We start from the raw sequence: 27,146 nt of genomic DNA on the forward strand, positions 1-27,146 counted from the left end.
CTAGAAATATGCAAGAAATAGTGGAAGTTTTGGTTCGGTGATTATGCCAGATCTCCTTGGAAAATTATTGAAATGATCATTAAAAAATAATTAAAAGTGCTGAACTATATTTAAGTGCCCATTATGTACATCTACCTCCAGTCAGTTGTAAAAACTGCCTTTGAAAAATCATTCCAGTTCCTTGAGAATGACTTCATGCAAAAAATGAAGGGATATGACCATGTTCTAATCATTACTTCTTGGAGGATCTCTTGAAAAACTAATTTTCAGACACTTTCCCTCATTTTGAAAATAATTCATAGCTATTTTGTTGATTTTAAAGAGATCAGTGTTGATACTGGATTCATCATTAAATATGGTCTATCTGTGTAGATATATCATATTTAATATACATACTATATAGTTAGGTGACATAGGTGTTGCTAGTAATGCTGTCATCTGCCAGCCTCAGAAATTTGCCCAAAACACTTAATTTTTCAAGTCTCTACTGGTGGCTCAGATGGTAATGAATAATCTGATCTGCAAAGCAGGAGACCTGAGTTCGATCTCTGGGTCAGGAAGATCCCCTGGTGAAGGGAACGGCTACCACTCCAGTAGCCATTGTACACTCCAGTACCAGTGTTCTTGCCAGGAGAATCCCACAGACAGAGGAACCTGGCAGGCTATAGTCCATGGGGTTGCAAAGAGTCAGACATGACTGAGTGGCTTACACACTACCAAATTTAAATAAAACTAATGATATCTTTCCTATATGACCTCACTGAGATTTTTGCAAGAATTAAAGAAGTTAATATCTATGAAAATATTTTGCAGCTATAAAGTAGCATGCTCTGATCAAACAAACACAGGCATTAAAATAAGGAACAATATAAAATCTGATATTGTGAGTTTAAAAATACTTTGCAAAATGCAAGATGTGTTATTAGTATTGATATTATGGAAATAACTCAATTAGATCCATCTGTGTTGGAATTTCTACTTAGATCTACATTTGGAAATAAACATATGCTTAATATTCTGCACAATGCAGAATTTAAATATACTTTTTGCATTGCTTCATTCAGAGATGTGCATTCTAGGCTTCCTTTTGCTTCTAATTACTGTCATGGAGTGCTGGTTACCCAGCCAAACATTAGCCAGTAAGTCAATCTGTGCCTTTATTTTCTTTCTGTAAAATGGAAATAATAATACCTACTCTAACTTCCTCATAAAAGTCATAGGGAGATAAAATGAGAATGTCATAGATGTCAGCTAAGAGGTAGAGCCTAAAAACTTTAAACTTAACCTAACAGTTATAATGTGACAATAAGTAATGATCAGGAAAATAACCCTTGGTATTAAAGAACTTCCCAGAGAATGGTGAAATTATAAATTATTCATAAATGAGTTGTCTATGTCGTAATTCCTATGCTCAGCACTGGAACAAAGTAGTAGACATCTCAGTTTTTGCAGAGCAGAAACTATAATCAACATTGTTTAATCCTAAATAAATTTTAGTGTATTCTAATCTTCTGAAAATATGATTAACAATAATATTTGAAGAACTCAAATAATCTAGTCCCCTCCTAAGCCAAGTATAAGAGAATTCATTATATTTATGCTATTTTTAATAGCTCAGATTGATCAAGATTCAACTCATTAAGACATATAGGTACTATTATCCGTTTGCCTAGTATTATGACAACTGTCTTATTTAAAGTTTAACAGCTTTTCTTGACCCAAGTGCTGTTCAAGTCTCTTGTAAAACATATTTATTCTTTTTTGGATCCTGGAGTGAGATGTGTTCCAAGGGTTCCATAATCATCCACTAGTTTGGTGATTTGCATGACTCAGTATAAAGTGGTATTTATCACTTAAGATGTATTATAGCAGAGCATACAGTGCAGGAAAAGCAAGAAAAAGACATTCATAGGCAAAGACTAGAAAAATGAGGTGCAGATTTACTAGGACCTCCTTCCACAAGGGTCACGTGAAATGCATCTTTATCGCCCGCTGTGGACAAGGACAAAATATCTCTGCCTAGGAAAACTCAACAAACTCTTGGAGTCTAGAGTTTTTAAATGGGGCTGGTCACGTAGCTACATGACCAGCCATGGTCCAGACTACAAACCAGACACCAAGTGCACATCATAAATCTTTGTGTTCACATTAAACAGTGTTGACAGCCTGGTACACCCCGCCACGCTGCCTGAGGCATGCAGAACAACATCATTAACCAGTGGCTATGTGAACACTCCAGGAGTTCAGTTCTCGGGGCTTTGAACAAGGGTCATTGCCCTGGTTCCAGGGTCCCCAGAGATAAACAAGAACTGAATAAAAACAACCTGCTGTATTAACACTTTCAATATGGAACAAGAATAATAGCTTAAGGGTCTCCTATGCCCCAATTACTAAAATGAGATCTCCATGCTATAGGCAGAAGAGTAGAGTTCATCCTTGAATGACTGTAACCCAGGCTTTTGGATAAATTAAGCAACTTCTTCAAAGCAGAGTAGTGGTCACCAAAAAACAAAAGAGAAAAGGTGGCTATTCTTATAATCTCTAATTTCCTCTCTCCAATCCCATTCCTGAAACAACGTGCTAGCTAAAATATCTTTGCCTATCCAGTCACAGCACACAGTGCTCTCATTTTGAAGAGGATCACTTCCCTTATAATTTCTTCTCACATGATATGTCAAACTAATGTCCATAACTACCTCAAGTCTTCAGATAATTACTTTTACACTTCCTTCCTTTATATTTACTCATCTAGAGGAGTTTCTTTAATTTGGGGCATAATTGTCAAGAATAAAGTGACTGTCATTTCCTCTTTATATTTGGCATACAGGGAGAAATTGGCAAAGAAATGTACATCATTAAGCAAGGAGAAGTCCAAGTTCTTGGAGGTGCTGATGGCGCTCAAGTTCTGGTTACTCTGAAAGCTGGGGCAGTGTTTGGAGAAATCAGGTATCCAAAAGACACCTTGCAAATGTTGAAGACTGTCATTTGTCATAAAAGAGAAATCTTAGGTCATAAAATAAGTAAAGTTCCTGCTCAGATTCATCAGTGGTTTTATTGTGCTGACAACATGGATAAAATAAGGATTTTCACATTTCTATTTATCCTTTCCCTTCCTCCAAAGACCAGTTAGGCCCAGGACTTAGGTCAGTGACTGGCATAGGTATTTGCACAATGTATATTGAACAATGGATGTGTGCATGAATGAATGATGAAAGAAGAGATTGGGAGGACTAGGCATCAGATTGTTGGAAAGCTTGAATGCCAGGATAAGGCGGTAGTTTTGACAATGATTATCGCTGTGGGACCAAATTACCTGAGTCCAAATCCCCATCCCTCTACTTAGGAACAAAAGTCTGTGTTTCTTTGTTACTTGAACCCTCTGCCCCTCATCTTAATAATTTGGATAATACATATCTTAGAGGGTTGATAAGTGAGTTAATTCATGAGAGGCACTTAGAGCAATGTTCAGCATCTATGAGAAGCTCAATAGATATTAGCTATTGTTATTATTATTTGCTGTTGGCCAGGAGAAGTTTGTCCTAAAGGTGAGTCCCCAAGAATAAGAATGCTGCTGCTGCTGCTGCTAAGTCGCTTCAGTCGTGTCTGACTCTGTGCGACCTCATAGACAGCAGCCCGCCAGGCTCCCCCGTCCCTGGGATTCTCCAGGCAAAAACACTGGAGTGGGTTGCCATTTCGAGAGTAAGAATAGTTGACCCTTAATACCTACCAGGATATTGGTTCCAGGACCCCCACAGATACCAGATTTCACCAGTGCTCAAGTTCTTTATATAGCATAGTAGAATCAGCCATTTGTGTCTGTGGGTCCCTTGTGTGAGGGTTCCACACCCCAGGATTCAACAGACTGGCCCGCACAACCTGTGTGCAAATGCACAACCTGTGGATACAAAGGTCTGACCCTACAGACAGCAAATCTAAGCCTTTGGTGGGCTAAGCGTTTCATATGTATCTGTATACTCATGTATTCATCCAATAAACACTTATTTTGAGAGCCTGGTACAAGCTAGACTGTCAGGAAGTGCTCTGAACTCTGGGAATGTACTGTGTAAACAGTGACCAAGAGCTTACAGTCTTGTGGGGAAAAGCTCACAATAAATAAACAACTAACTAGATAAGATAAACTCCCATTGTGATAACGGCTATGGAGGTAAAAATGGTTGGAAAGTGACTAGGGACGCCACTTCACATACAGTGGTCAGGGACACCTCTCTGAACAGGTAGTATTCCAGCTGAGGCTTGAGAGAACAAATGCAGCAAACGTCCAGACAGGGCGGAAGAGCCTCCGGATGACGCGACCGCAGGTGTGGACGGCTAGAGGGAAGGCGGCCGGGTCGGGCTGAATGTCACAGAGGTCCGTATGGCTGGACCTCAGGGAACAAGGGGCCCTGTGGGGTGACGGGGACACAGAGGTGGGCAAGGACCAGACTGCACAGATCTTTTACACCATGCTAAGGAATTTGCATTTTATTCGAAATACCAGTGGATGCCAGTGGAGGATTTTAGGCAAAAGAATGATCCAATTAGAATTATGATGTTAAAAGCCCACTCTAACAGCTATGCGGAGAAAATGCAGAAGAGGAACAAGAATGAAATACAGGAGACCAGCTAGAAGGCAGTTGCAGGGGTTCAGGTGAACGATGATGGAGTCTTGAACTAGGATTTTGGCCCTTAAGGTAGAGTGCAGCGTCACGCAGTTATCAACATATCCATTTCACAATTGGGAAAATTGTAATTCCAAGGTGTCAATTATCTTGCCCAGGATGATATAGCTAATAAGTGAAAGGGACCATATTCAAACACAAGTTTCATGGATCACGGTCAAGTGATCTTTCCACCATACCAGGAAGAAAGGTGCTCATTCAACCTTTTATTTCAGAGCTGCTAAGAAGTTATCTTCAAGGTTCCAGAGATATGAATAATTTCAGATGAGTTTATATGAGCGTGACTAAGGTTTCCTTAGAATACTGAAGCATGTTACTTCTCTGTTGATGATGTGGATTCTCTTTTTAAATTTTTCCTCCTTGCTTAAAACAAGGTAGGCATGCCCGTGGGGGTCCTGCTCTGTGGCAGGAGTGAAAACACTTCCCAGAATGTCCAGGTCTTTGTGTTCTTTGCCTGTGTTCTATTGCTTCCTTACTGGGAGTCCTTGCAAAAGTGATTTAATATTTTAGTGACTTAATAATCACTGCAATCTTCAAGGTCACAAAACAAGCAACAGTCTAATCTAAAACATTGCAGAAATTAATTAGGTGACCTCTCTCAAGGGTCAAGTACTCCCTGAAGAATAAGGCTTTATAAATACAAGTACGTTAATTGCTGATATTATCATCACGGGAGGAAATGCTCTAAAAATACAATCCAGGTGCTGCTGAGTTGTGACTGAAAGGAATCTTAGATTCTTGACAGCAACTTCTCAAATAAATCTGTTACGCACTGGGCTTCTAAGGCCAAATTGAAACCAGTAGACCAGACAAGCTCTAAATTTGCTCAATAATCTGGTTAATTCAAGCAACAGGGAGATTTCTGCCTCAGTTGTCTTCTTGGCTGTGGTTGAGGACAGATAGGATGCATCTGCTTCTTCCCAGATACCCCCAGGCTTCGCAGGCCCATGGCTGTCGTATGCCCCTGGCACTCTAGTTATTTATTCCAGCGATGGAGGCTTGCCTGCCAAATATCTAGATACTGGAAAGATCGAGTAATCGTGTTTACTACTCAAAAATGCTGTGACCTTTGTAAAAACGAGCTAAATCCAACACCATCATGTAACTTTTTGAAGAAGTTTCTTTTTTCTTTGGGAAAAAAAAAAGAAAAAAGAACTGAGGGCTTTCAAGGACATTACATACTAATCCAAAAGAGCAAAGCCCTGACTAAAATATAGATTTACAGCCTGTCATGGAGAAAACCCAGACCACATTTCCAATTAACATCTGAAGAGTTCAGACACCCCATTTTTAATAGAGAGACCCAGGGTCTGCTGGGGGATGGCCTTGTAGTAGTTCTAACTCCACTGTTTTGTTTTTTTTTTTCCACAAATACATTTATTGCCAAGTCTTATTCACGAATATATTTAACCGCTTCCTATCCTTCTTCTGCATCTGTTAAAAATCTCACTTTTCTTAAAAATGCATCTGAAATTTTTCCCTTGCTAGTGCTCTTGTGATTTCAATAGGAATCCCTACTGGTTTCATCTTTCTTTGGATAACCTCCCCCTGGAAAATATCTGTTCACCTCTCAAGACTTCAATTCACATGTCACCTCTCTGAAGCCATCTCTGCTGCTACTGTCTAATTGCTCAGTCATGTCCAGCTCTTTGCAACTCCCTGGACTGTAGCCTGCCAGGCTATTCTGTCCATGGGATTCTCCAGGCAAGAATACTGGAGCAGGTAACCATGCCCTCCTCCAGGGGAAGCCATCTCTAACCTCCACCAGAATAACCAGCTGCTTGCTCCTTGTTGTTCCACAGCATTTCATGCATAACTTTACAACAGGAATTACCACTAATTTATAATTAATTTGCTCAAATGGATCTCAATAGACTAAGCAATTAAAATGTAAGAACTAAAACTTTCCATCTTTAAGTCACCAGCAGCTATATAAAAACTGTACAATGTGTTGATTTTCGCTGTTATTCTGCCATCCAAAATAGTTTGCAGGTGCTATTCAGAAATCTCTAATTAATTAAGTAGTTAATTGTGATTTGATTTAGAAAAATTATATTCGAGACACCTTACAACATAATGTGAAGAACCTCATGGAAGGCCACACCTGGCCTGGTAAACAAGAATGGTAAGCAATCACCTCCTCCAAGGGTCTTACAAATAAGAGACAAGGAAACAACAAAATTCCAGTATCAGGTGATAAAGTGCTCGGATTGCACTCAGTGATGGAGCATACACAGGAGGTTATAGACTACACAGGTTTCACAAGGATCAGTCCTTTAGATTTAGCAGTTGCTTTGGGAAGTGAAGGCAGACCTCTCAGAGCTTCTTAAATGACGTGTGGAGACAATACAGTGTGCAGACAATATATTCGCATAAAGGTCAGTCCTGGTAGCCCATACAAAGTGCAAAAAGAAAGTGAAGTCACTTAGTCGTGCCCGACTCTTTGCGACCCCATGGACTGTAGCCTACCATGATCCTCCATCCATGGGATTCTCCAGGCAAGAATACTGGAGTGGGTTGCCATTTCCTTCTCCTGGGGATCTTCTCAATCCAGGGATCAAACCCGGTCTCCCACATTTTAGGGAGACGCTTTACTGTCTGAGCCACCAGGAAGTGAAGGGGTATATAAAAGATGATTCACATAATGCTTGTAGTGGGTTGAACATTGGCCCCCACAAGGATACATCCATGCCCTAGTCCCTGGAACCTGTGAGTCGGCAGGGGGTGGGGGGCGAGAGGGAGAAGAGGTTGCAGATGTAGTTAAGCTAAAGATCTCAGGGTGAGATCATTCTGGATTTTCTCGGATAGGCCCTAAATCCAATGACCAGTGTCCTCACATGAGACAGAAGACCCACAAACACGGGGAGGAGAGGGGAAGGCCACGTGAAGATGGAGGCAGAAACTGGAGTTAAACAGCCACAGCCAAGGAACCCCTGGAACCACCAGAAGCTGGAAGAGGCAAGAAAGGATTCTTTCCTAGAGTCCTCGGAGAGAGCACAGCCCTGCCAACATCTTGATCTTGGACTTCTGGCCTCCAGAACTGTCATAAATTTCTGTTGTTGGTAGTCACTGATTTTGCAGGAATTTGTTCTAGCAGCCCCAGGAAACTAATATAAAACTAAGCTCTTTACACTGTTAACTTTTGAAGTTTACTAGGGGAGGAAAAAAAAAGGCTTGCATGGCATCCCTTCAACTCACCCTACATAGCCGGCCCACCCCTAGTACCTATCAGTTTCGCCTCCAAAGTGTGTCTCCGATCATTTGTACCTTTTCTTCTCCACTACCCACACTTCTGTCCACACCCTCTCCCTCTCAATGGACAACTGCAGTGGCCGCTCCAAGCCTCCCACTCCAACCACCACGCCCTCTGTAATCCAGGCCCCACTCGTAGGCTGGGGGGGGTCTTTCAGAAACAGGGATGGCCGTGTAATTGCCCTCCTGCTTAAAACTACTCAAACCACTCAATGCTTTCAGTGCTTTCTTAGAAATAAGATCAGAGAATAAGATCACAGCTCTTGCCTGACCTCCAAGATCCTGCAGAGTCCAGCTGCTGCCTACCTCTCCACTGCGGGGTGTACCACACTCCCCTTGCCCGCTTTAATCCATACTTCAATTCCTTGAATGTGCCACATGCCAACCAACCGTGGAGGGTTGGTTTATTTTTTCCTAATTTTAAATTTAAAAAATGAGGTAATATTGGTTTATGACATTAGATTGACTTATACTGCTGCGAGCTTAGCACCAAAAGTATAGTTTTCATCTGTCTATATAGTTGACCCCTTTAATCCATTTCACTGTCCTCCAAACCCCTTATGGTAACTACCATTCTGTTCTCTGTATCTACATTTTTGTTTTGCTTTGGTTTATTCATTTATTTTGCTTTGTTTTTGTTTTTTATATTCCACATATAACTAAAAACATACACAGTATTTGTCTTCCTCTGTCTGACTTATTTCACCCAGTACAATGCCCTTAAGGTCCATCCTTGTCATCACAAATGGAAAGATTTCATCTTTCTATGGCTGAGTAGAATTCCATTGTATGTATCGACCACATCTTTTCTTTTTTAATTTATGTGTTTTTAATTGGAGGATAGTTGTTTACAATACTGTGTTGGTTTGTTGGTTTCTGCCATACATCAACATGAATCATCCATAGGTATACATATGTCCCCTCCCCTCCAGAACCTCCCTCCCACCTCCCGCCCCATTCCACGTCTCTAGGTTGTAACAGAGCACCAGGTTGAGCTCCCAGCATCTTATAGCAAATTCCCACTGGTTATGCATTTTACATATGTATACCACATTTTCTTCATTCATTCACTGATGGACACTTAGGCTGTTTCCATATCATGGCTATTGTAAATAGAGGTGAAATGAACAAGCATAGGCATGCATATATCTTTTCAAATTAATCTTTGCTTTCTTTGGATGAACATACAGAAGTGGAACAACTGGATCAGATGGTGGTTCTAGTCTTAATTTTTTGGACGAATCTCCATGCTGTTTTTCCATAACAACCATGGGGAGTTTTTATCTCTGCCCAAATGCATTGCCCACACCACTAACCTAATCTCAGGTTCTTTTGGGACTTCTTTTATTCTCCACTGTAGGGACCTCCCTGGTCTCCTTGCTATATGCTCCAGTTGGGCTACATTCCTTTTTTTCAGGGCACTTACCCTTGTCATCATGCACTCACTGGTGCATTTATTTCCTCAGCATCTTGCTTCCTTCCTCACTAAATTGGAAGAACCAGGACTACTCTGTACGGTTGTGCCGGTCAGCCTCTGCGTCAGGATGTCCAGGGCGGGGCTGGAGGGTCTGCAATGCAGCCTGTCCTCCGCTCCTGAGTGTGAGCCCTGATGTTGCACTCCCCTCATGCACAGGTGCCCTTTACTTTGCAAAAGAGGGCATTTCTCTGGCCAAGCTTGACCCACAGGACTGCATTTGCCCAGAGAGGCTGTATTTTTCCACTGTGCACCAAGACATAGGCCTTAGCAGACACTGTACTCAATCTGCACTTGATCCCTAGCCCTTAGGGCTGTGCCTGGCCCACATAAACGCCTAATAAGTAGCTATTGAACAAATAAGTTAACATCATTATGTTTCTATCTTTGTAAATGTACTAATACACATTCATTTTGTCGTGAACATGCATATTCAGCCTTGTGCCCTTTTTGTCAGCTTTTATTATTAAGAATAAGACTGCTATGTTTGTCCTTGTAAAGTCATTTTGCTTTTCTTTTATTTCTTTGATGTTTATTCCCCAAAGTAAAATAACTAGGTCGAAAAGTAGAAACATTTCTATAACTTTTGGAATATATGGGCAGATGATTTTCTAGAAAAATTGAACCAATTTATGATACAACATGCAATATAAAGCTATTTTTCCCTAGCTTCAGTGATATTACCTCATTACTCTCACCAGTTTTGCATTTTAATAGGTTCTTTTAATTTTCATTTCTCTAAATAGTGCCTAGGAAATAATAGGTCCTTAATAAATATTTTCCAAATGAATTAATTTCCTCAGGGCCTATTTATTTTCATAAACGTGATCATTTACTTTCTGCATTTCTTTCGTTGTACAACATTCTTTTTTTATCACATATAACAAGTTGTTGAGTAGAATTTAGGCAGTGATATGTTTTAGGAACTGACTCCTTTGAAAAGACCCTGATGCTGGGAATGATTGAAGGTGGGAGGAGAAGGGGACAACAGATGATGAGATGGTTGGATGGCATCACCAGCTCAATGGACATGAATTTGAGTAAGCTCTGGGAGTTGGTGATGGACAGGGAGGCCTGGAGTGCTGCAGTCCATGGGGTCACAAAGAGTCAGACACGACTGAGCGACTGAACTGAACTGATGTTTTATATACTCTGAATTTCATTTAAAGTATTTAAGTTATTACTTCCACCAGTTATATTGGTCAAATCACCCATTCTGCATATTTAGCAGAATATTTAACAAATATTTCCTCTAAACCATTGTGAAAAGGCCAACTATTTTGCAAAATAATTTTAAACTTCTTTGTTCCCTCCAAATGTTTGCCTGTTTCTCCTAAACACTCACTCAGTTTTCAAAGTGAGAGTAGACTAGTATTTCAAAGATAGAGTTCTGGGCTTCCCAGGTGGCGCTAGTGGTAAAGAACCCAACTGCCAATGCAGGAGATAAAAGAGACCCAAGTTCGATCCCTGAGTCAGGAATATTCCCTGAAAGAGGACATGGCAACCCACTCCAGTATTCTTGCCTGGAGGATCCCATGGACAGAGGAGCCCGGAGAGCTACAGTCCATGGGGTCGCATAACCAGACATGACCAAAGTGACTTAGCCCACACAAGCACATAAGGTAGAGTTTTAGTTATTTTGGACTATTTTAATTCCATATTTTTATTCTTCATCAGAATAACTCTGTTATTCCTTCCTCCACCACACTGCCTTTCCTAAAATATAGAAATAATAGATACATTGGAAGTATGAAAGGGGTAAGAGGACTGATTAATATTGAAGGAGAAAAATTTTATTTCCAACTTTTTCTAGCTCAATCCTGTGAACACTACCTATGTTTTTAATGATGTGTTTGTATTTTTACTACATTTTTTAAGAGACAGTGTCTTTGATTCTGTAACATCTTTTTCCTTAGAGCAAAGAGCAACCCTTGCCTAAGTTTCACATATCTTGTGAATGGTTATCAGTTCAGTTCAGTTCAGCCGCTCAGTCGTGTCTGACTCTTTGTGACCCCATGGACTGCAGCATGCCAGGCCTCCCTGTCCATCACCAACTCTCGGAGTTTACTCAAACTCATGTCCACTGAGTCGGTAATGCCATCCAACCATCTCATCCTCTGCCATCCCCTTCTCCTCCTGCCTTCAAATTTTCCCAGAATCAGGGTCTTTTCCTATGAGTCAGTTCTTCACATCAGGTGGCCAAAGGATTGGAGTTTCAGCTTCAGCATCAGTCCTTCCAATGAATATTCAGGACTGATTTCCTTTAGGATGGACTGGTTGGATCTCCTTGCAGTCCAAGGGACTCTCAAGAGTCTTCTCCAACACCACGGTTCATAAGCATCAATTCTTCGGTGCTCAAGTTTTCTTCAAAGTCCAACTCTCACATCCATACATGACCACTGGAAAAACCATAACCTTGACTAGACCGATCTTTGTTGGCAAAGTCATGTCTCTACTTTTTAATATGCTGTCTAGTTTGGTCATAACTTTTCTTCCAAGGTGCAAGCATCTTTTCATTTCATGGCTGCAGTCACCATCTGCAGTGATTTTGGAGCCCAAAAATATAAAGTATATCACTGATTCCATTGTTTCTTCATCTATTTGCCATGAAGTGATGGGATCAGATGCCATGATCTTAGTTTTCTGAATGTTGAATTTTAAGCCAACTTTTTCACTCTCCTCTTTCATTTTCATCAAGAGGCTCTTTAGTTCTTCTCTTTCTGCCATAAGGGTGGTGTCATCTACATATCTGAGGTTATTGATATTTCTCCCAGCAATCTTGATTTCAGCTTGTGCTTCTTCCAGCCCAGCATTTCTCATGATGTACTCTGCAGATAAGTTAAATAAGCAGGGTGACAATATACAGCCTTGACGTACTCCTTTTCCTATTTGGAACCACTCTGTTGCTCCATGTCCAGTTCTAACTGTTGCTTCCTGACCTGCATACAGATTTCTCAGCAGGCAGATCAGGTGGTCTGGTATTCCCGTATCTTGAAGAATTTTCCACTGTTTGTTGTGATTCACACAGCCAAAGGCTTTGGCATAGTCAATAAAGCAGAAGTAGATGTTTTTATGGAACTCTCTTGGTTTTTTGATGATCCAGTGGGTGTTGGCCATTTGATCTCTGGTTACTCTGCTTTTTCTAAAACCAGCTTGAACATCTGGAAGTTCACTGTTCACGTACTTTTGAAGCCTGGCTTGGAGAACACTGATACTTGTTATCAGTACCATTGTTTAAACCTACATTCAGATGTTCTCAGAACTCCTCATAAAGTCACCACCTGGTAACTCTAATTCTATGAAAATCAAGGATCTTTACCATTGTTTGGAAGAGCAGAGACGGAGTAAAGAATCTAATCCTCAGAATTTGGCAGAGCTTATCCTGGACAGCCTAGCAGGCTTCCTCCCTGATTTTTTCTGACATCCATAGGCAAATCTGTATCATTTGAACAATAACAGTGGCTTCATTAGCAACACTAGAGTTAGGGCATAAAAAAAAGACTTTGCCCTTGAAGCTGACTTGAAGTCCGCTCTGGTCTTGGATTTCAACAGTGGAAAGCATAAGTATCTGTTCTGGAATAAGTCACTTCACTGGACTCTGTACCTCAATTTCCATGTCAGTAAGTGTAGGCTGAGAACCTACCTCACCAGTTTGATGTGGTCATTAATGTATGACATCGTTAGCTATTTTCTAGCAGAGTATCATGTATCTTCCTGGGTACTTGAGGGGATATAAATAAAGCATGGAGTAAAAAGTGCATGATATTCTTTTTTTCCTTTCTCCTTTCTTAGAATTTTTACCTAGATTCTCATTGATCATCCACTTATAAGGCCAATTCAACTCTGAAATCAAGACCTCTTGGGGGAAAGAGGGCTACATGTTTTGTATCTGTGAAATCTGAACCCTTTAACTCTGATGAAAATCCATGCCCGGAGATTTTTCTCAAACATCTAGGTTAACGTGGGTTTGCCTTGCAGTAATTTTATGAATATCAAAGTCACGGCAAAGAGCAAGCAGCCTGGGCAGAGGTGACATGAGAACGTCCTCTGATATTTGCTCACCCACAAAACTTTCATTAGAAGTTATTTTCAGTGAAGTGGTAAAAATATTCAGGCAACAAAGTATTTTCCAATAACACTGAAAAGATTTAAAGAATAGCTAAAAAAAGCCAACTTAGGTGACCTAATCTCCTACCTTCCAAATATAATCCAGTTGGAAATTTGCTTAATCAGAGTAGATATTTGAAGTTCTGCTCTCTCACTCAGCATGGAATATGATTGATATTCTTTCCACAGACAGTATTTAGAGTTGGATTTATTTCTACTATAGGGAATAATTCTATGTGAGAAAATGCTTTTAGTCAAGAAACTTCTAGGAAGCATTCTCATTTTTTACAGTTATCAAGGCATTAATCATTCTGAACTGTGCATCTCTGTTTAAGAAGTCTGTCTGGGTTTGCATCCAGCTCATCAACAATGGGCTGTGTGACTCTGGGCAAGGTTCCAAACTGAGGTTTCATTTCTTCATGAAATGAAAGTTAAAAGGAGTAATAATAATACATAATTACCTCATAGGATTGAAAAGCATTATATGTATTAATATGCAAAAAGAACTTAGAAAAATGCCTGACTCGTAGTAAATACCCCCAAAATATTAGCTATTACTATTACTATTGAAAGGTCGGGGCATGCCCCCGGGAAAGTGCTGCAAGGCAAATTCCGGAGGCTGGCTAAACTTCCAGGGGCTGGCCCCCTGCAGCCTGGCCCAATCAGGTACCAACATAAAGCCCTCGGACACTGACCACCGCTGTAGCCCGCGCTTTCTTCCTTATATGAAAAGACCTGGCCTGGATGCCTGCCCGGACTATAAAACCCCTCCCCACCCCTCATACTTTGCAGACTCCCTTTGTCTCCTCACTCACCAGCCCCCGGGAGTTCTGCCCGAGAGCGACGCTTAATAAAAGGCCTTTACCACCGGTCCTTAGAGGCGGCTTTTTCCTCCCGTGGCGTTTTTCCTAACAACTATAAAACTGTCACTATTACTAATATCATTATCAATATTTAATGGTTGACTAGACAACTAGATAACCTCACTCATGCTTCTCCCACTTCTGAATCACAAGAAACTTGAGGTCAGATAGTTTTTTTTTAATTGAAATATAGTTGATTTACCATATTGTGTTAGTTTCAGATATACAGCGAAGTGACTCAGTTATACATATATATGTGTATACCTATATTCTTTTTTATCCTTTTCCATTATATTTATTATAAGATATTGAATATAATTCCCTGTGCTCTACATAAATAATTTTGTTTATTTTATATATGGAGTGTGCATCTGTGAATCCCATCCTCCTGATTTACCTCCTGCCCCTTCTTCTGCGGTAACTATAAGTTTGTGTTCTATGTCTGTGAGTTCATGTCTGTTTTGCAAATAGATTTATTTGTACTAATTTTTAGATTCCACATATAATATATATTTTTGCCTTTATCTGACTTATATCTGTAATATAATATTTGCCTTTATCTGACTTACGTCATTTTTATATGATAATGTCTGTGTCCATCTGTTGCTGCAAATGGCATTATTTCATTCTTTTTTATGACTAATATTTCATTGTGTGTGTGTGTGTATAACACGTCTTGTTACCATTCATCTGTTAATGGACACTTAGGTTGCTTTCAAGTCTTGGCTATTGTAAATAGTGATGCTATAACATTGGGGTGCATCTATCTTTTTGAGTTAGAGCTTTTGTCTTTTCCGGGTATATGCCCAGGAGTGCGATTATTGAATCTTATAGTAGTTTTTTAAGGAAACTCCATACTGTTTTCCACAGTGGCTGCACCAATTTACATTCCCACCAACAGAGTAGGCGGGTTCCCTCTTGGTTTGAGGGCAGATATTAATCATCTTTATAACCTCAGAACTTAACGCCTTATCTAGGTCATTATGGAGTAAGCTATTTCTACACACTCCTAATTTATCTCTAATTTCTTTTTTTCCTTTCCTTTTCAGTTCTTACAGTGGATTTCTTATATGCTTCTGCGTGATTGGCCTCCAAAGTGTAATGGTCCGTACAATCTCAAACTCTTAGGAAAAACTACTAATCAAGAGAACAGTTGAGAAAGGCACTGTTTAGGAGGATTATTTTTCTCTAGATAGTCTGGGTATCACTGAAAACAGAGAGAGAAATAAGTATCTGATATGCACTATAGTGACTGCGCTTCCCGCCCAGAGAATTGCTCTGATGGAACTGGACTTTGGAACGACACATGGCGTTTACTGAGCACCACATCACAAACAGTGCTGGCAAACTTAGTTTTGCGTCTGTAATAAGAATATGAACATGTTGTCCACCAGTTTACATAGTGGCCTCTCTACTAAAGCCCTGAGGAGGTGTATCTGTCTTAAAACTAAGAATTGATCACTTCTTATGACATAAGAGACTTAAAGCCAAATTTGAAGCCCTCTGGTGGCAGAGTTTACAATCTTGTGTAAACTCCGTTTTATGTTTCCATCCTTGTTTTCCTTTTGCTCTTCCTTTCAACTTAGGCTCTTTTGTATTCTACTTATCCTTGTGAATGCCTTCTGCATAAACCAGCTCTGCTGAAGAGGGCTGTGAGGGTGTGTTCCGGTCATATTATAGTTGGTGTGTGCTCTGCACACACATATGATGCCGTATGTGGCAGGCCTGGAAAAGAACTGGGAATGAATGACTGACAAGGACTATCTGAATATTTCAGCTCTTTCCGACGTACGCACACACCACGCACCTGTGTATACACAGCCACATATATAGGCATAGCTGTTTACTGTATATGTGCATATTACATATTATATGCATATGGTGTATGTATATTAATGCATTATAAGTGCATATTATACATATACATATATAATAGATATATAGTAAATATATTATATGTGCATAATATATATATGTATATAGTAGATATATATGTAAATATGTTACATACCTACATATATAACCTCCATATTGCTATTTATTTCTGACATTTATCAAGTTTTGCACACACAGGTCATCTCACGCTAAATATATTAATACCTTTTCCCTCTGACATTCCCATCACTGATTTCATTCACTTACTCACCTTTCTCATGCTAGTAATATGATGGTTAATTTTGTATGTCAACTTGATGAAGCTAAAGGATGCTCAGATAGTTGATAAAACATTATTTCTGGGTGTGTTTGCGAGGGTGTTTGGGGAAGAAATTAGCATTTGAATCAGAGATGGAGTAAGGAAGATCACCCTCAGCAGTGTAGGAGAAATCACCCGATCCACTGAGGGCCTGAATAGAACAAAAAAGGCGAAGAAAGGGCAAATTCACCCTCTCAGCTTGAGTTAGCGCATCTGTCTTCTGCCCTTAGGCATCAGAGCTCCTGGTTCTGGACGTTCAGACCCAGACTCGGACTTCCACCAGAGGCCCCTCTTTCTGCTTTCTCAGGCCTTTGGACCCAGACTGAATTGCACCACCAGCTTGTATGTGGCAGATGGTGGGACTTCTCAGTCTCTACAACCTCATGAGCCAATGCCCATAATAAATCTCCTTTTATATATACATCTGCGTGTGTGTGTGTGTGTGTGTGTGTGCACTCTAAGATTTTTTCTGTTTCTCTGGAAAACCTTGAATAATAAAATGTACTATACTTATTGCTACTTGTTACAGTTACATACCCCAAATTAGGGCTTAAAACTTCTCAGCCGGGAGTTTTACTTAATTGCTGCTGCTGCTGCTAAGTCGCTTCATTCGTGTCCGACTCTGTGCGACCCCATAGCCGGCAGCCCACCAGGCTCCCGCATCCCTGGGATTCTCCAGGCAAGAACACTGGAGTGGGTTGCCTAATTACACCTTCATAATTGAATGTCAGGAGTCTATAAACACCCACTTCTCCCTAAAGGTAATGATACCTATAGTAGGGGCTAAAAGATGGTCTTGCTTCCCAAAAGAGAGAGTAAGTATCTTGCTCAGAAATATATTTAATAAATAGCAAAGTCCAACTATAGTTCACTTTTTAAATTTTAATTAAATATTATAAATAAAGAAATGGTAGAGTTATCTGGTTCCAAAATCTGTACTCTTTGCACAAAACCATATCCTGCTTTAATATTTTTCCTTTAGGCCTGCTGAATACATAATAGGCGCTCAATAAATGCTTATGTGATTGGAGTAAACATCTAAAAGGTCGTTAAGTTCTTGTTTAAGGTCCCAGCAAACAGAGGCAGACCTGGAGTTAGAATCCATCTCATGGTTTTCTGAGCTGTTGCTCTATTCAGTATTTTTGACCTGGGGACACTTACCATTAACCTCAGCTGTTCACCCTTCAGCACGTGCTCTTTCGGAAACTCTGTGGGCTTGGAAATATTTAGAAATCCTCTTACTAAGCTATTTAATGAGTGAAACTTTCCATTGGTGGAATGCTGGAGAAGCATTTTGTGGACAGAAGGGGAAAAAAAGATGCTATTTTAAACATTGCTGAGAGAGTTTGGGCAAAATCCATCTGGCAGACAGACTATTTCTTCCGTTCAAAAACTCATCAAGCGCTCCAAATGTGTAACCTGTAGGCAAGTTTAATTAAAGCTTGAGAAATCTCAAAATAACTTGACATTTAAATATGTTATTTTCTGTTCTGCTGTCAGAGTCTGACACACACAGAGACAATCTCAGGTCCAAATTAAGCCCCTCAAGGCCATCTAGCCCTGCCTAGCCACTGGATTACTCTATTTCAAGGAGATAGGACTGTGAATGAAATAGGTTCGTCCAGTCATTGTCCTTCAAATGTTAACATCCATTTCATAGATAGATAGGTAGGAAGACAGATGACAAATAGATGAATGAAAGAGTAAAATTTCTTTCTCTTCCTCAAATAAAAAAAGAAAGAAAGAAAAGAAATTGAAGGCAGAGCTTGTCTTGGGGAGAATCTCAGGAAAGGACTAAAAAGTAAATAGGGGTTTTTTGGCCACAAAGGAACAAACCTTCAAATTTTTAATGTGAAATCTTGAGCAAAATAAGTAGGCATTAACATGGTCAACATGTGTGGATTCCAAGGAAATAGTTTCCATCTTGGAGGAGTAAATCCATTCTTAAGTGGCCTGAATGGTCTTGAACTCAAATTTAACATGAAGTTCAGGTAGGAGTCTCTGATGCCTTATGGTGGCCTAACAGTATAGTTTTATTCCCTCTATTTTTTTTTTTTTTTTTTGCCTTCTCTGGTTTTAATTGAGCATTTTATGTAATTCTGTTTTTCTCTTAGCATATCTATTATGATTCATTGCAAAAAATTTCAGTGTTTGCAATATACATTTTAAACTAAGTTTACCTTCACATTTACACTACACCACTATCACACATTAGTGAGTGAAGTTGCTCAGTTGTGCCCGACTCTTTGCAACCCCATGGACTGTAGCCTACCAGGCTCCTCCCTCCGTGGGATTCTCCAGGCAAGAATACTGGAGTGGGTTGCCATTTCCTCCTCCACGAGATCTTCCCAACCCAGGGATCGAACCCGGGTCTCCCGCACTGCAGGCAGACGCTTTACCATCTGAGCCACGAGGAAGCACACATTACTACATGGCAAATCCCTTTATGGCAAATAGATGGGGAAACAGTGGAAACAGTGACAGACTCTATTTTCCTTGGGCTCCAAAATCACTGCAGATGGTGACTGCAGCCATGAAATTAAAGGACGCTTGCTCCTTGGAAGAAAAGCTATGACCAACCTAGAGAGCATATTAAAAAGCAGAGACGTTTCTTTGCCAACAAAGTTCTGTATAGTCAAAGGTATGGTTTTTCCAGTGGTCCTGTATGGATGTGAGAGTTGGACCATAAAGAAAGCTGAGCGCTGAAGAATTGATGCTTTTGAACTGTGGTGTTGGAGAAGACTCTTGAGAGTCCCTTGGACTGCAAGGTGATCCAACCAGTCCATCCTAAAGGAGATCAGTCCTGGGTGTTCATTGGAAGGACTGACGCTGAAGCTAAAGTTCCAATCCTTTGGCCACCTGATGTGAAGAACTGACTCATTGGAAAAGACTCTGATGTTGGGAAAGATTGAAGGCAGGAGGAGAAGGGGATAACAGAGGATGAGATGGTTGGATGACATCACCGACTTAATGGAGATGAGTTTGGGTAAACTCCAGGAGCCGGTGATGGTCAGGGAGGCCTGGCGTGCTGTGGTCCATGGGGTCGCAAAGAGTCGGACACAACTGAGAGACTGAACTGACTGACTTAACAGATAGTCCGAGTCTTATAACAGCCTTCCACACCAGCCCTGAAGACATTAATTTCAGTCTGTCAGTCAGTTCACTTATCCCTATGCTCAATCACCCAATACACTGCTACTTTATTTAAAGTTATACTTTAGATCAATTAAAAATAAGAAAAATAAAACTTTTATTTACCTCTACTTATTCCTTCTCCCATGTCTTTCATTCTTTTTATAGACCTAAGTTTTTAATCTGTATCATTTTACTTCTTCCCAAAGAAATTCTTTCAACATTTTTTAAAAGTAGTTCTGCTAATGTCAAAGTCCCTCAGCTTTTGGTTTTCTGAGAAAATCTTTGTCTCTCCTTCACTTTTGAAGAATCATTTTACTATGCATAGAATTCTAGGTTGATGATTTTGTTTCTCTCAAGCACAATATTTCACTCCACTCTCTTCTTACCTGTATGGTTTCTGATGAAAAGTTCACCATGATTTTTATTATCATTCCTTTATAAGTAATGTTTTCCCCTCTTAGCTCTTTTCAAGATTGTCTTTGGTTTACTGCAGTTCAAATATGATATGCTTAGGAATGGGGGCGGGAATTTATTCTGCTTGGTATTCTCTGAGCTTCCTGGAACTGTGGTTTGTTGTCTGTCATTAACTTGGGATAGTTCTTGCCACAATTACTTCAAGTGCTTTTTTTAGTATTAGAGATTGGTAGGTGCTTCTGTGTGTGTGTGTGTGTGTTACACTTTTTGAGAAGGTCTCACAGTTCTTGGTGTTCTGTTTTTATTTTCATTTATTTTTCTCTCTTTGTATTTCAGTTCAGGAACTTTCCACACATCTCATGTAATCTTTTCTTGGCCATACTCAGTCTATTGATGAGCCCATCAAGGTCACTATTAATTTCTGCTACAATATTTTTGATTTCTAACATTTCCTTTCGAACCTGTCTTGGGACTTTTATCTCTCGGTTTACATTACCCATCTGTTCTTGAATGATGCCTACTTTTTCCAGTAGATCCTTTAACATATTAATCATGGTTATTTTAAGTTCTGTGTCTGATAATTCCAACATCTGTTTTACATCTCAGTCTGGTTCCAATGCTTTCTTTGGCTCTTCCGGCTGTATTTCACTTGTTTGTTAGTGTGCTTTGTAATTTTTGTTAAAAGTTGTACATGATGTCATGGGAACTGAGGCAAAAGGTTTTAGAATGAGATGTTATATTACTCTCATTAGGAGCTGAGCTGTGTTTACCGCGTGCTGTAGCTGTGGGTGCTAGAGCTTCTAAATGTCTCTAGTGCCCGTGTTTCCATATCCTCTATGGCCTCTGGCCTCCCTTAAACACTCCTCCTCAGAGCAAGTCTGCATTTTGCAGCTATATCCACTCTTTTTATACAGAAGCCCCTTCGACATGGTGCTAAGGTATGGGGGAGAGCTCCGACGTTAGGATTAAATCTCAGTCTTTTAGGGCACTTATGTCCCTGGGATGCGATCCTCACAGGTCCTTCTTATCCTATTACATAAGACAGGAAGGCCTGACGTGCCTAGACTGAGAGAAATGCCCTTCCTGAAGGTGGATAAGACTGTGTAATCTTTTTCCCTGGATGTAGGCCTTTGTGACGGAGAAAAAATACACCCTGGGAGTTTTGTTTTGTTTTGTTTTTTAACAATGATTAATTATCCCCTTTTACTGCCAGAGCAACAAGCAGATCTTTCTTGGCTCTCAACCATGAGAATTTGCTGGAGTTTCTCAACATCAAACCCCTGAAAGTGTCAGTTTCCCCCTAATTGTGGCCCTCTGAGGTTCTCATTCTCTTGATAGTTTACTCTCAACCTAGAGCAATTTGTCAAAATTACCGTTTAAGTGTTCCCTACCAGTTACAGCTCCAAGGGCTTCTGCCTAGATAAGTAGGGCTGGCCACGACTTTCTGAAATCATCTGATTCTCCAGATTGGGGCGGGAGCTGACCTTGCAACCTCAGTTCTCTGACAGGTCTGAGAAAGTCATTGGTTTTCAGTTTGTTCACCTTTTTCAAGTGGTAAAGACAGGAATGACAACTTCCACCTCTTTACTTGCCACAGCTGAAACTCTGTGTTAGTTTCCTAATGATTAACAGCCAGTCAGAATGTTCCATTTTCTGCAACAGCAGCTGGAGAAATACATATGGTCTGATATCAATCTTCAGGCCCAAGATCCAGGCAGCTTCTCACATCTCATTGCCCCCGAAGGCAGGGCTGTGAAAGCGTGAGCATTCCTATTGCCAGACCGCTCGCTCAGTCTTTCCCACCCCTGGAGATTGTTTTCATTAATGTGAGACTTCTTTCTCCATTTCTAAATGGTTGACTTCAAGAGATTGAATCTCAGTGAGTGTTACCATCTCATTGCAGAGCCTGTAGTGTTTTTTTTTTAACATTTGAAATGTGTTTTTTATTGTCTTGTTTTCAAAGACCAACCCTGATTTTCTAGATTACTGCTGAATGATAGAAGTTATATTCATTTGTTTCATTCACTCAGTTGTTCATTTATTTGATAAAATTCTATTGGCTACTTCCAAAAGGCAAAATGCCCCAGCTATACCCTGAGAGGTATAAAACCCACAATTCTCGAACATTCCAAGTGGGAAGTGGTATGTGAATGACCATTGCTATTGTTTCGCTAAGCCATGTTCAACTCTTTGCAACCCCACGGACTGTAGCCTACCAAGATTCCTCTGTCCATGGACTTTTCCAGACAAGAATACTAGAAAGGATTGCCATTTCCTTCTGCAGGGCATCTTCCCAACCCAGGTATTGAACCCGGGTCTCCTGCTTGGTAGGCAGATTCTTTACTACTGAGCCACCTGGGAAGCCCTAATGACCGTACTACAGAGCAATTTATGATACTGAGAAATAATTTGATCTGGAAACTACTTATAGGAAGAGACTAAATTCACCAGTGTTACCAAAGTGTCATTAAGATTTGCTGTCAGAGCTTTATTACTCAGAGTACAGGCGAAAAACAGAATGTACACTTAAGGAAATTAACTAAGAGGACTTTAATAAAGGGATTATAGACGGAAGTCAGTCAAAGAAAATTAAAAGACAAATCTGAGAGTACTGAGAGGGGCTGACACATCTCAAAGCTACTAAGGGAGCTGTTTTCACAGCCAAGCCTGAAGGGGACAAGGGCAGGGTGTGTTACCCAGAAAGGAATCTGTGGGAGTTGTTCTTCCAGGAGATGGCCACGTGTCAGGGACTGTGGGTTTTTGGTAGAGACTGCAGCCATTGCTAACCGAAGTCCTGGCAGGGCAAGAATGGGGGGAAAAAATGCTCCAAGACCACCCTCTACCCGCTTTCTGACCTCCCACTCATACTTCCCATTGGCTCAACCCAAATCAAAGGCAGAGAGCAAACCCGCAGAGCTCCGCTTCCTGGAGGGCAAAGAGGTCAGGAGGGGTGAAAGGTGAGTCTGGAGGAGCAAACGGATGATTCCTACCAGAGAGAGGCGGCACTCCCGGGATCTGGGGGAGAACCTCCCGGGATCTGACGGCTGCAAGGCCTGGATTTGAGGCAGGAGTCAGATGCCAAACATGGTCAAAGCTGCTGCCAATTCCATTGCCACCACATGCTGAGTCTCTGCACAGAATCACCCCGACGCTCACCTCCAGGGAATGACCCCGAAGCAGTATAAATGGCTCTAACATGTGGTATTTATTTGTTAAAAGATTTTGGTGGAGGGAGATAGAAAAGGGTGGCAAAGATTTGCTTTTCTCTCTTACAGCCTGCTAGCAGCAAGAGGGGGAAACCGCAGAACTGCCAACGTGGTGGCCCACGGCTTTGCCAACCTTCTAACTCTGGACAAAAAGACCCTCCAAGAAATCCTCGTGCACTATCCAGATTCTGAAAAGCTGCTCATGAGGAAGGCCAGGTACCACCCTTGAAACCTCATTAGAGAAAAAAAAAAAAAAACCCATTAGAGAGGAGTTGGCTTCACTTGACACTGTGCTGAGGGCTGCAACCAACTCTCTCCAGGAGAACCACCTATCAAACTATTGTTTATGCGGTGACACATTGAAAACGTCACAAATTAGGAGAAAAGATAGTACTTCTGGGAAGTTCTTCCAGAATCCTCACAACGCTATCTAAAATGGCCTTTCTCTCCTGCCCACAGAGTGCTTTTAAAGAACAAAGCTCCAGGCACAGGGGAAACCCCCCCAAACAAAGGGCTGGCCTTTCTCTTCCCGCCTAAACAAGAAACACCCAAGATGTTTAAAGCGCTTCTGGGAAGCTCTGGGAAAGCAGGGCTTGCAAGACTACTCACATTGAAGAGAGAACAAACCGCTCAGGTAACAGGACAGAGGGAAAGGAGGGCTCTAACAGAGACCCCCGGATGAAATACACTCAGACAAGCTCCTACTTTCATCCCGTTTCAGACACTGGCATCATCTGGACTCATTTAATGCACAGAATTGCTACATTATATACAGCACTTATTATTATTTACTGTATACCCGTGTATCAGCACAGTTAATCCCCCCGGGTTTATTATGACACTTTTAGTGTTTTGTGAATGTATATGCATATGTACGTGTGTGTATATATATATATGAGAAAGGATGAAAGAGTTAGTCTCTCAGTAGTGTCTGACTCTTTGCGACCCCATGGACTATAGCCCGCCAGGCTCCTCTGTCCAAGGAATTCTCCAGGTAAGAATACTGGAGCGGGTAGCCATTTTAAGCTGGACTGATTTTTGTGGGATTCTATATTCCTCAGACAGTAAAGAATCTGCCTGCAATTCAGGAGACCCAGGTTCGATCCCTGGGTCAGGAAGATCCCCTGGAGAAAGGAATGGCAATCCACTCCAGTATTTTTGCTGGCGGGCTACAGTCCGTGGGGGTCACAAAAAGTCAGACACGACTGAGCCCCTGAGGACAGCACAGCACATGCACACATACGGCTTCCCTGGGGCTCATCTCGTGTTTTCTGTCTTTGTGAAACTGTTTACTCACTAAAATGTGTCTGCAACCTCACAACCAATATTTAGGGGGCTTGGGGGTCATTCACAGGCATACATGTGCAGAGTACCAAAAAATTTAAGTTGCTGGAGGCACATGTTTCCCGCTGAATTTGAACAAGGAGACACTCTGCCTTCTTGTTTCAGCTCTCACACTGTGAATGGATGAACTTTTCATGGTCTGCTTATTGCCATGCTTTTTGTATGTGTGTGCATTTCCCCCCTCCCGCTATTAGAAATGGCCCTCAAACATAGTGCCACAGTACTGTGTTCCAGAGGGCAAAAACGCTGCGATGTGCGTTACAGAGAAACACGTGTATTGGATAAGCTGCATCCAGGCGTGAGTCAGAGTGCTACTGGCTGTGAGTTCAGTGTAATGAATAAGCCATGCCTGTTAAATAAGGTGTCTCTAAACAGAAATGCATGTAAAACAAGGTTATGTATTGAGCAGTTGACAAAAATGTTAAAACCAGAGGACTGTAGGATTCTAAACCCGCATTACCCCAAAGAGCAGGGTTTGCTAGTTCAGTGTTCACGGCAGCTTTATAGAACAAAACTACCAAGAATAATGAGGATCAACTGTATATATATAAACATATATATACCTATAAATATATAAGACATTTTACCAGCCATTAAACATTTTCACCAGTATTCATTCAATTACTATCACAGTCAGAAGTAACCTCACAGAGGGCATCACAGCCTTCATGTAATAGCTGAATAAACTAAGATCTAGATCAATTATTTAGATAAGATCACCGTCAATGATAGAGCAAAAGTTATTACTCAGAAATTCAGGCTTCAACACCTACACCAAGCTGTCTCCTAATTCCTAGAAATGTCATGAAACTGAAATGTTTTAGTTTTTCTTTTTTTTTCATACTTCTTTGATTCTCATGATAAGTTTATGAGGGCAGATCCTGAAAAACAGAGCAGAGATTCAGGTTTCCTGAATTTAGTTATTATGTTGTCTCTAAAACAGTAAGAGGTGAGTATCTGTGACTCTTTCCGAAAATCGGTAAAGCAAATATTATAAAGTCAATCACACTCAAAAGATTCAAACTTGCCTCTTCCTTTCCCACACACACACAATACTGGGATGAAGATCAGTGTACAGCAAATACCTCATTTAATCGGCAGGCAAATAATAATTTGTGTGAAAGACGTACGGGGTGAACAACTCTGTAAATCACTGTGTTAAGTGAGGCTCTCAACTCTGTATATGCACCTTCACACCCTGTACAAGCCTCTTTCAAACTAATCTCAAGCATCACCAGCAAATAGCATGGTATGTTTCTTAATGTGAAATTTCTACAGATGACACTAAATGCCAAAGGTTCTGAAACTATATCAGATACCCATGGGGCAAATGGAGAAGACTGTACTAGAAAGGAGACATGAATTTCTCCCTGAGATGCTCCCATGAGCTTATGCAGGAGGGAAACCATAATTCTAGAGTATTTTTAGAGCATTTTTTGGTATTGGGCTAATACTTTTTTATTAAAAGATAAATATTTAAAATTTCATCTTCATAAAATAAATAAGTAAATATTTGAAAAGCAAAGCATCTTGAACACTAAATCTAGTAATTCAGAGACCACGAGTGCCAATGGGAGCAAATTCCTTGGCAGGAACAGAAATGTCATACACACTATCACTGAATTCAAAGGTAACAGCTCAACCCCATTCTGCAGCACATTAGAAAACTTAGGATAGTCAAAGGCAGACATGATTCCCATATGACGTCAGACCGTCTCTCTTGATGGTGACCCTTAGGTATTGCACATTAATCAAAAGACTCCAACACCCTCAATTATGATTTCAGTACCCATCGACTCTTTTCAATAACTTTCTTCTAGAGAAAAGATGAAAACCAGGAAGAAGAGGATAAAGGAGAAGAATCTGAAGATAAAGGAAAAGAACCAGCAGAGAAACCACTTGAAACATCCAAATGTCAAACGAGTTCCATTACCGCGGAGGAAGCACCCCAGGCAATTAGAAAGGCAGTTTTAGCCAGAGGAACTACCCATCAATCACTCATCATCAGCATGGCTCCTTCTGCCGAGGGCGGGGAAGAGGTTCTGACGATCGAAGTCAAAGAAAAGGCTAAGCAATAAATATGTGATGATCTTTAGATATACTTTAGCTAGTTCCCCAAGAGATTATAGCCAGGATGGGAGTTTAAACTAATGACAGGAAAAGACCTTGCCGGCACCCTTGAGAAACCATAGGCAAATCTCTAGCTTAGTTTCTAGGGCTTATCTGAGAGTGTGATCTTCTGAAGTAGCAATAAGAAGATTATTAAGAAAAAAATCCCTATTCTCCGTTGTTATCAGCTTTGTGCAATTGGTATTCTCCTAATGGTACCTAGAAGGTTATTTTTCTTCTGTTCTTTCTTAATGATGTTTCTTCCCTCCCTTTTGATTAGGTTGGTCTTGGCTCTGAAATGATTCACTAGGTTTTTCTCTTAATGGTCTGTGTGTGTGTGTTAAAGTCTTGCACTGCACTGTTAGTCCT

General features: G+C 40.7%; 1 protein-coding gene across 1 annotated transcript in view; it reads left to right on the forward strand.

Annotated features, from left to right (window-relative positions):
- Positions 1–26,746, forward strand: part of CNGB3 (cyclic nucleotide gated channel subunit beta 3) — a 181,905-nt gene extending 155,159 nt beyond the window's left edge. The window contains exons 15-18 of the mRNA XM_061122877.1: positions 2,828–2,946; positions 23,394–23,540; positions 23,784–23,958; positions 26,489–26,746. Coding sequence (XP_060978860.1) covers positions 2,828–2,946; positions 23,394–23,540; positions 23,784–23,958; positions 26,489–26,746 — 699 coding nt within the window. The remainder of the gene's footprint in view (positions 1–2,827; positions 2,947–23,393; positions 23,541–23,783; positions 23,959–26,488) is intronic.
- Positions 26,747–27,146: the final 400 nt, after the last annotated feature.

Source organism: Dama dama, chromosome 21 (assembly GCF_033118175.1).
Source record: "Dama dama isolate Ldn47 chromosome 21, ASM3311817v1, whole genome shotgun sequence".
In the NCBI taxonomy this organism is placed as follows: Eukaryota; Metazoa; Chordata; class Mammalia; order Artiodactyla; family Cervidae; genus Dama; species Dama dama.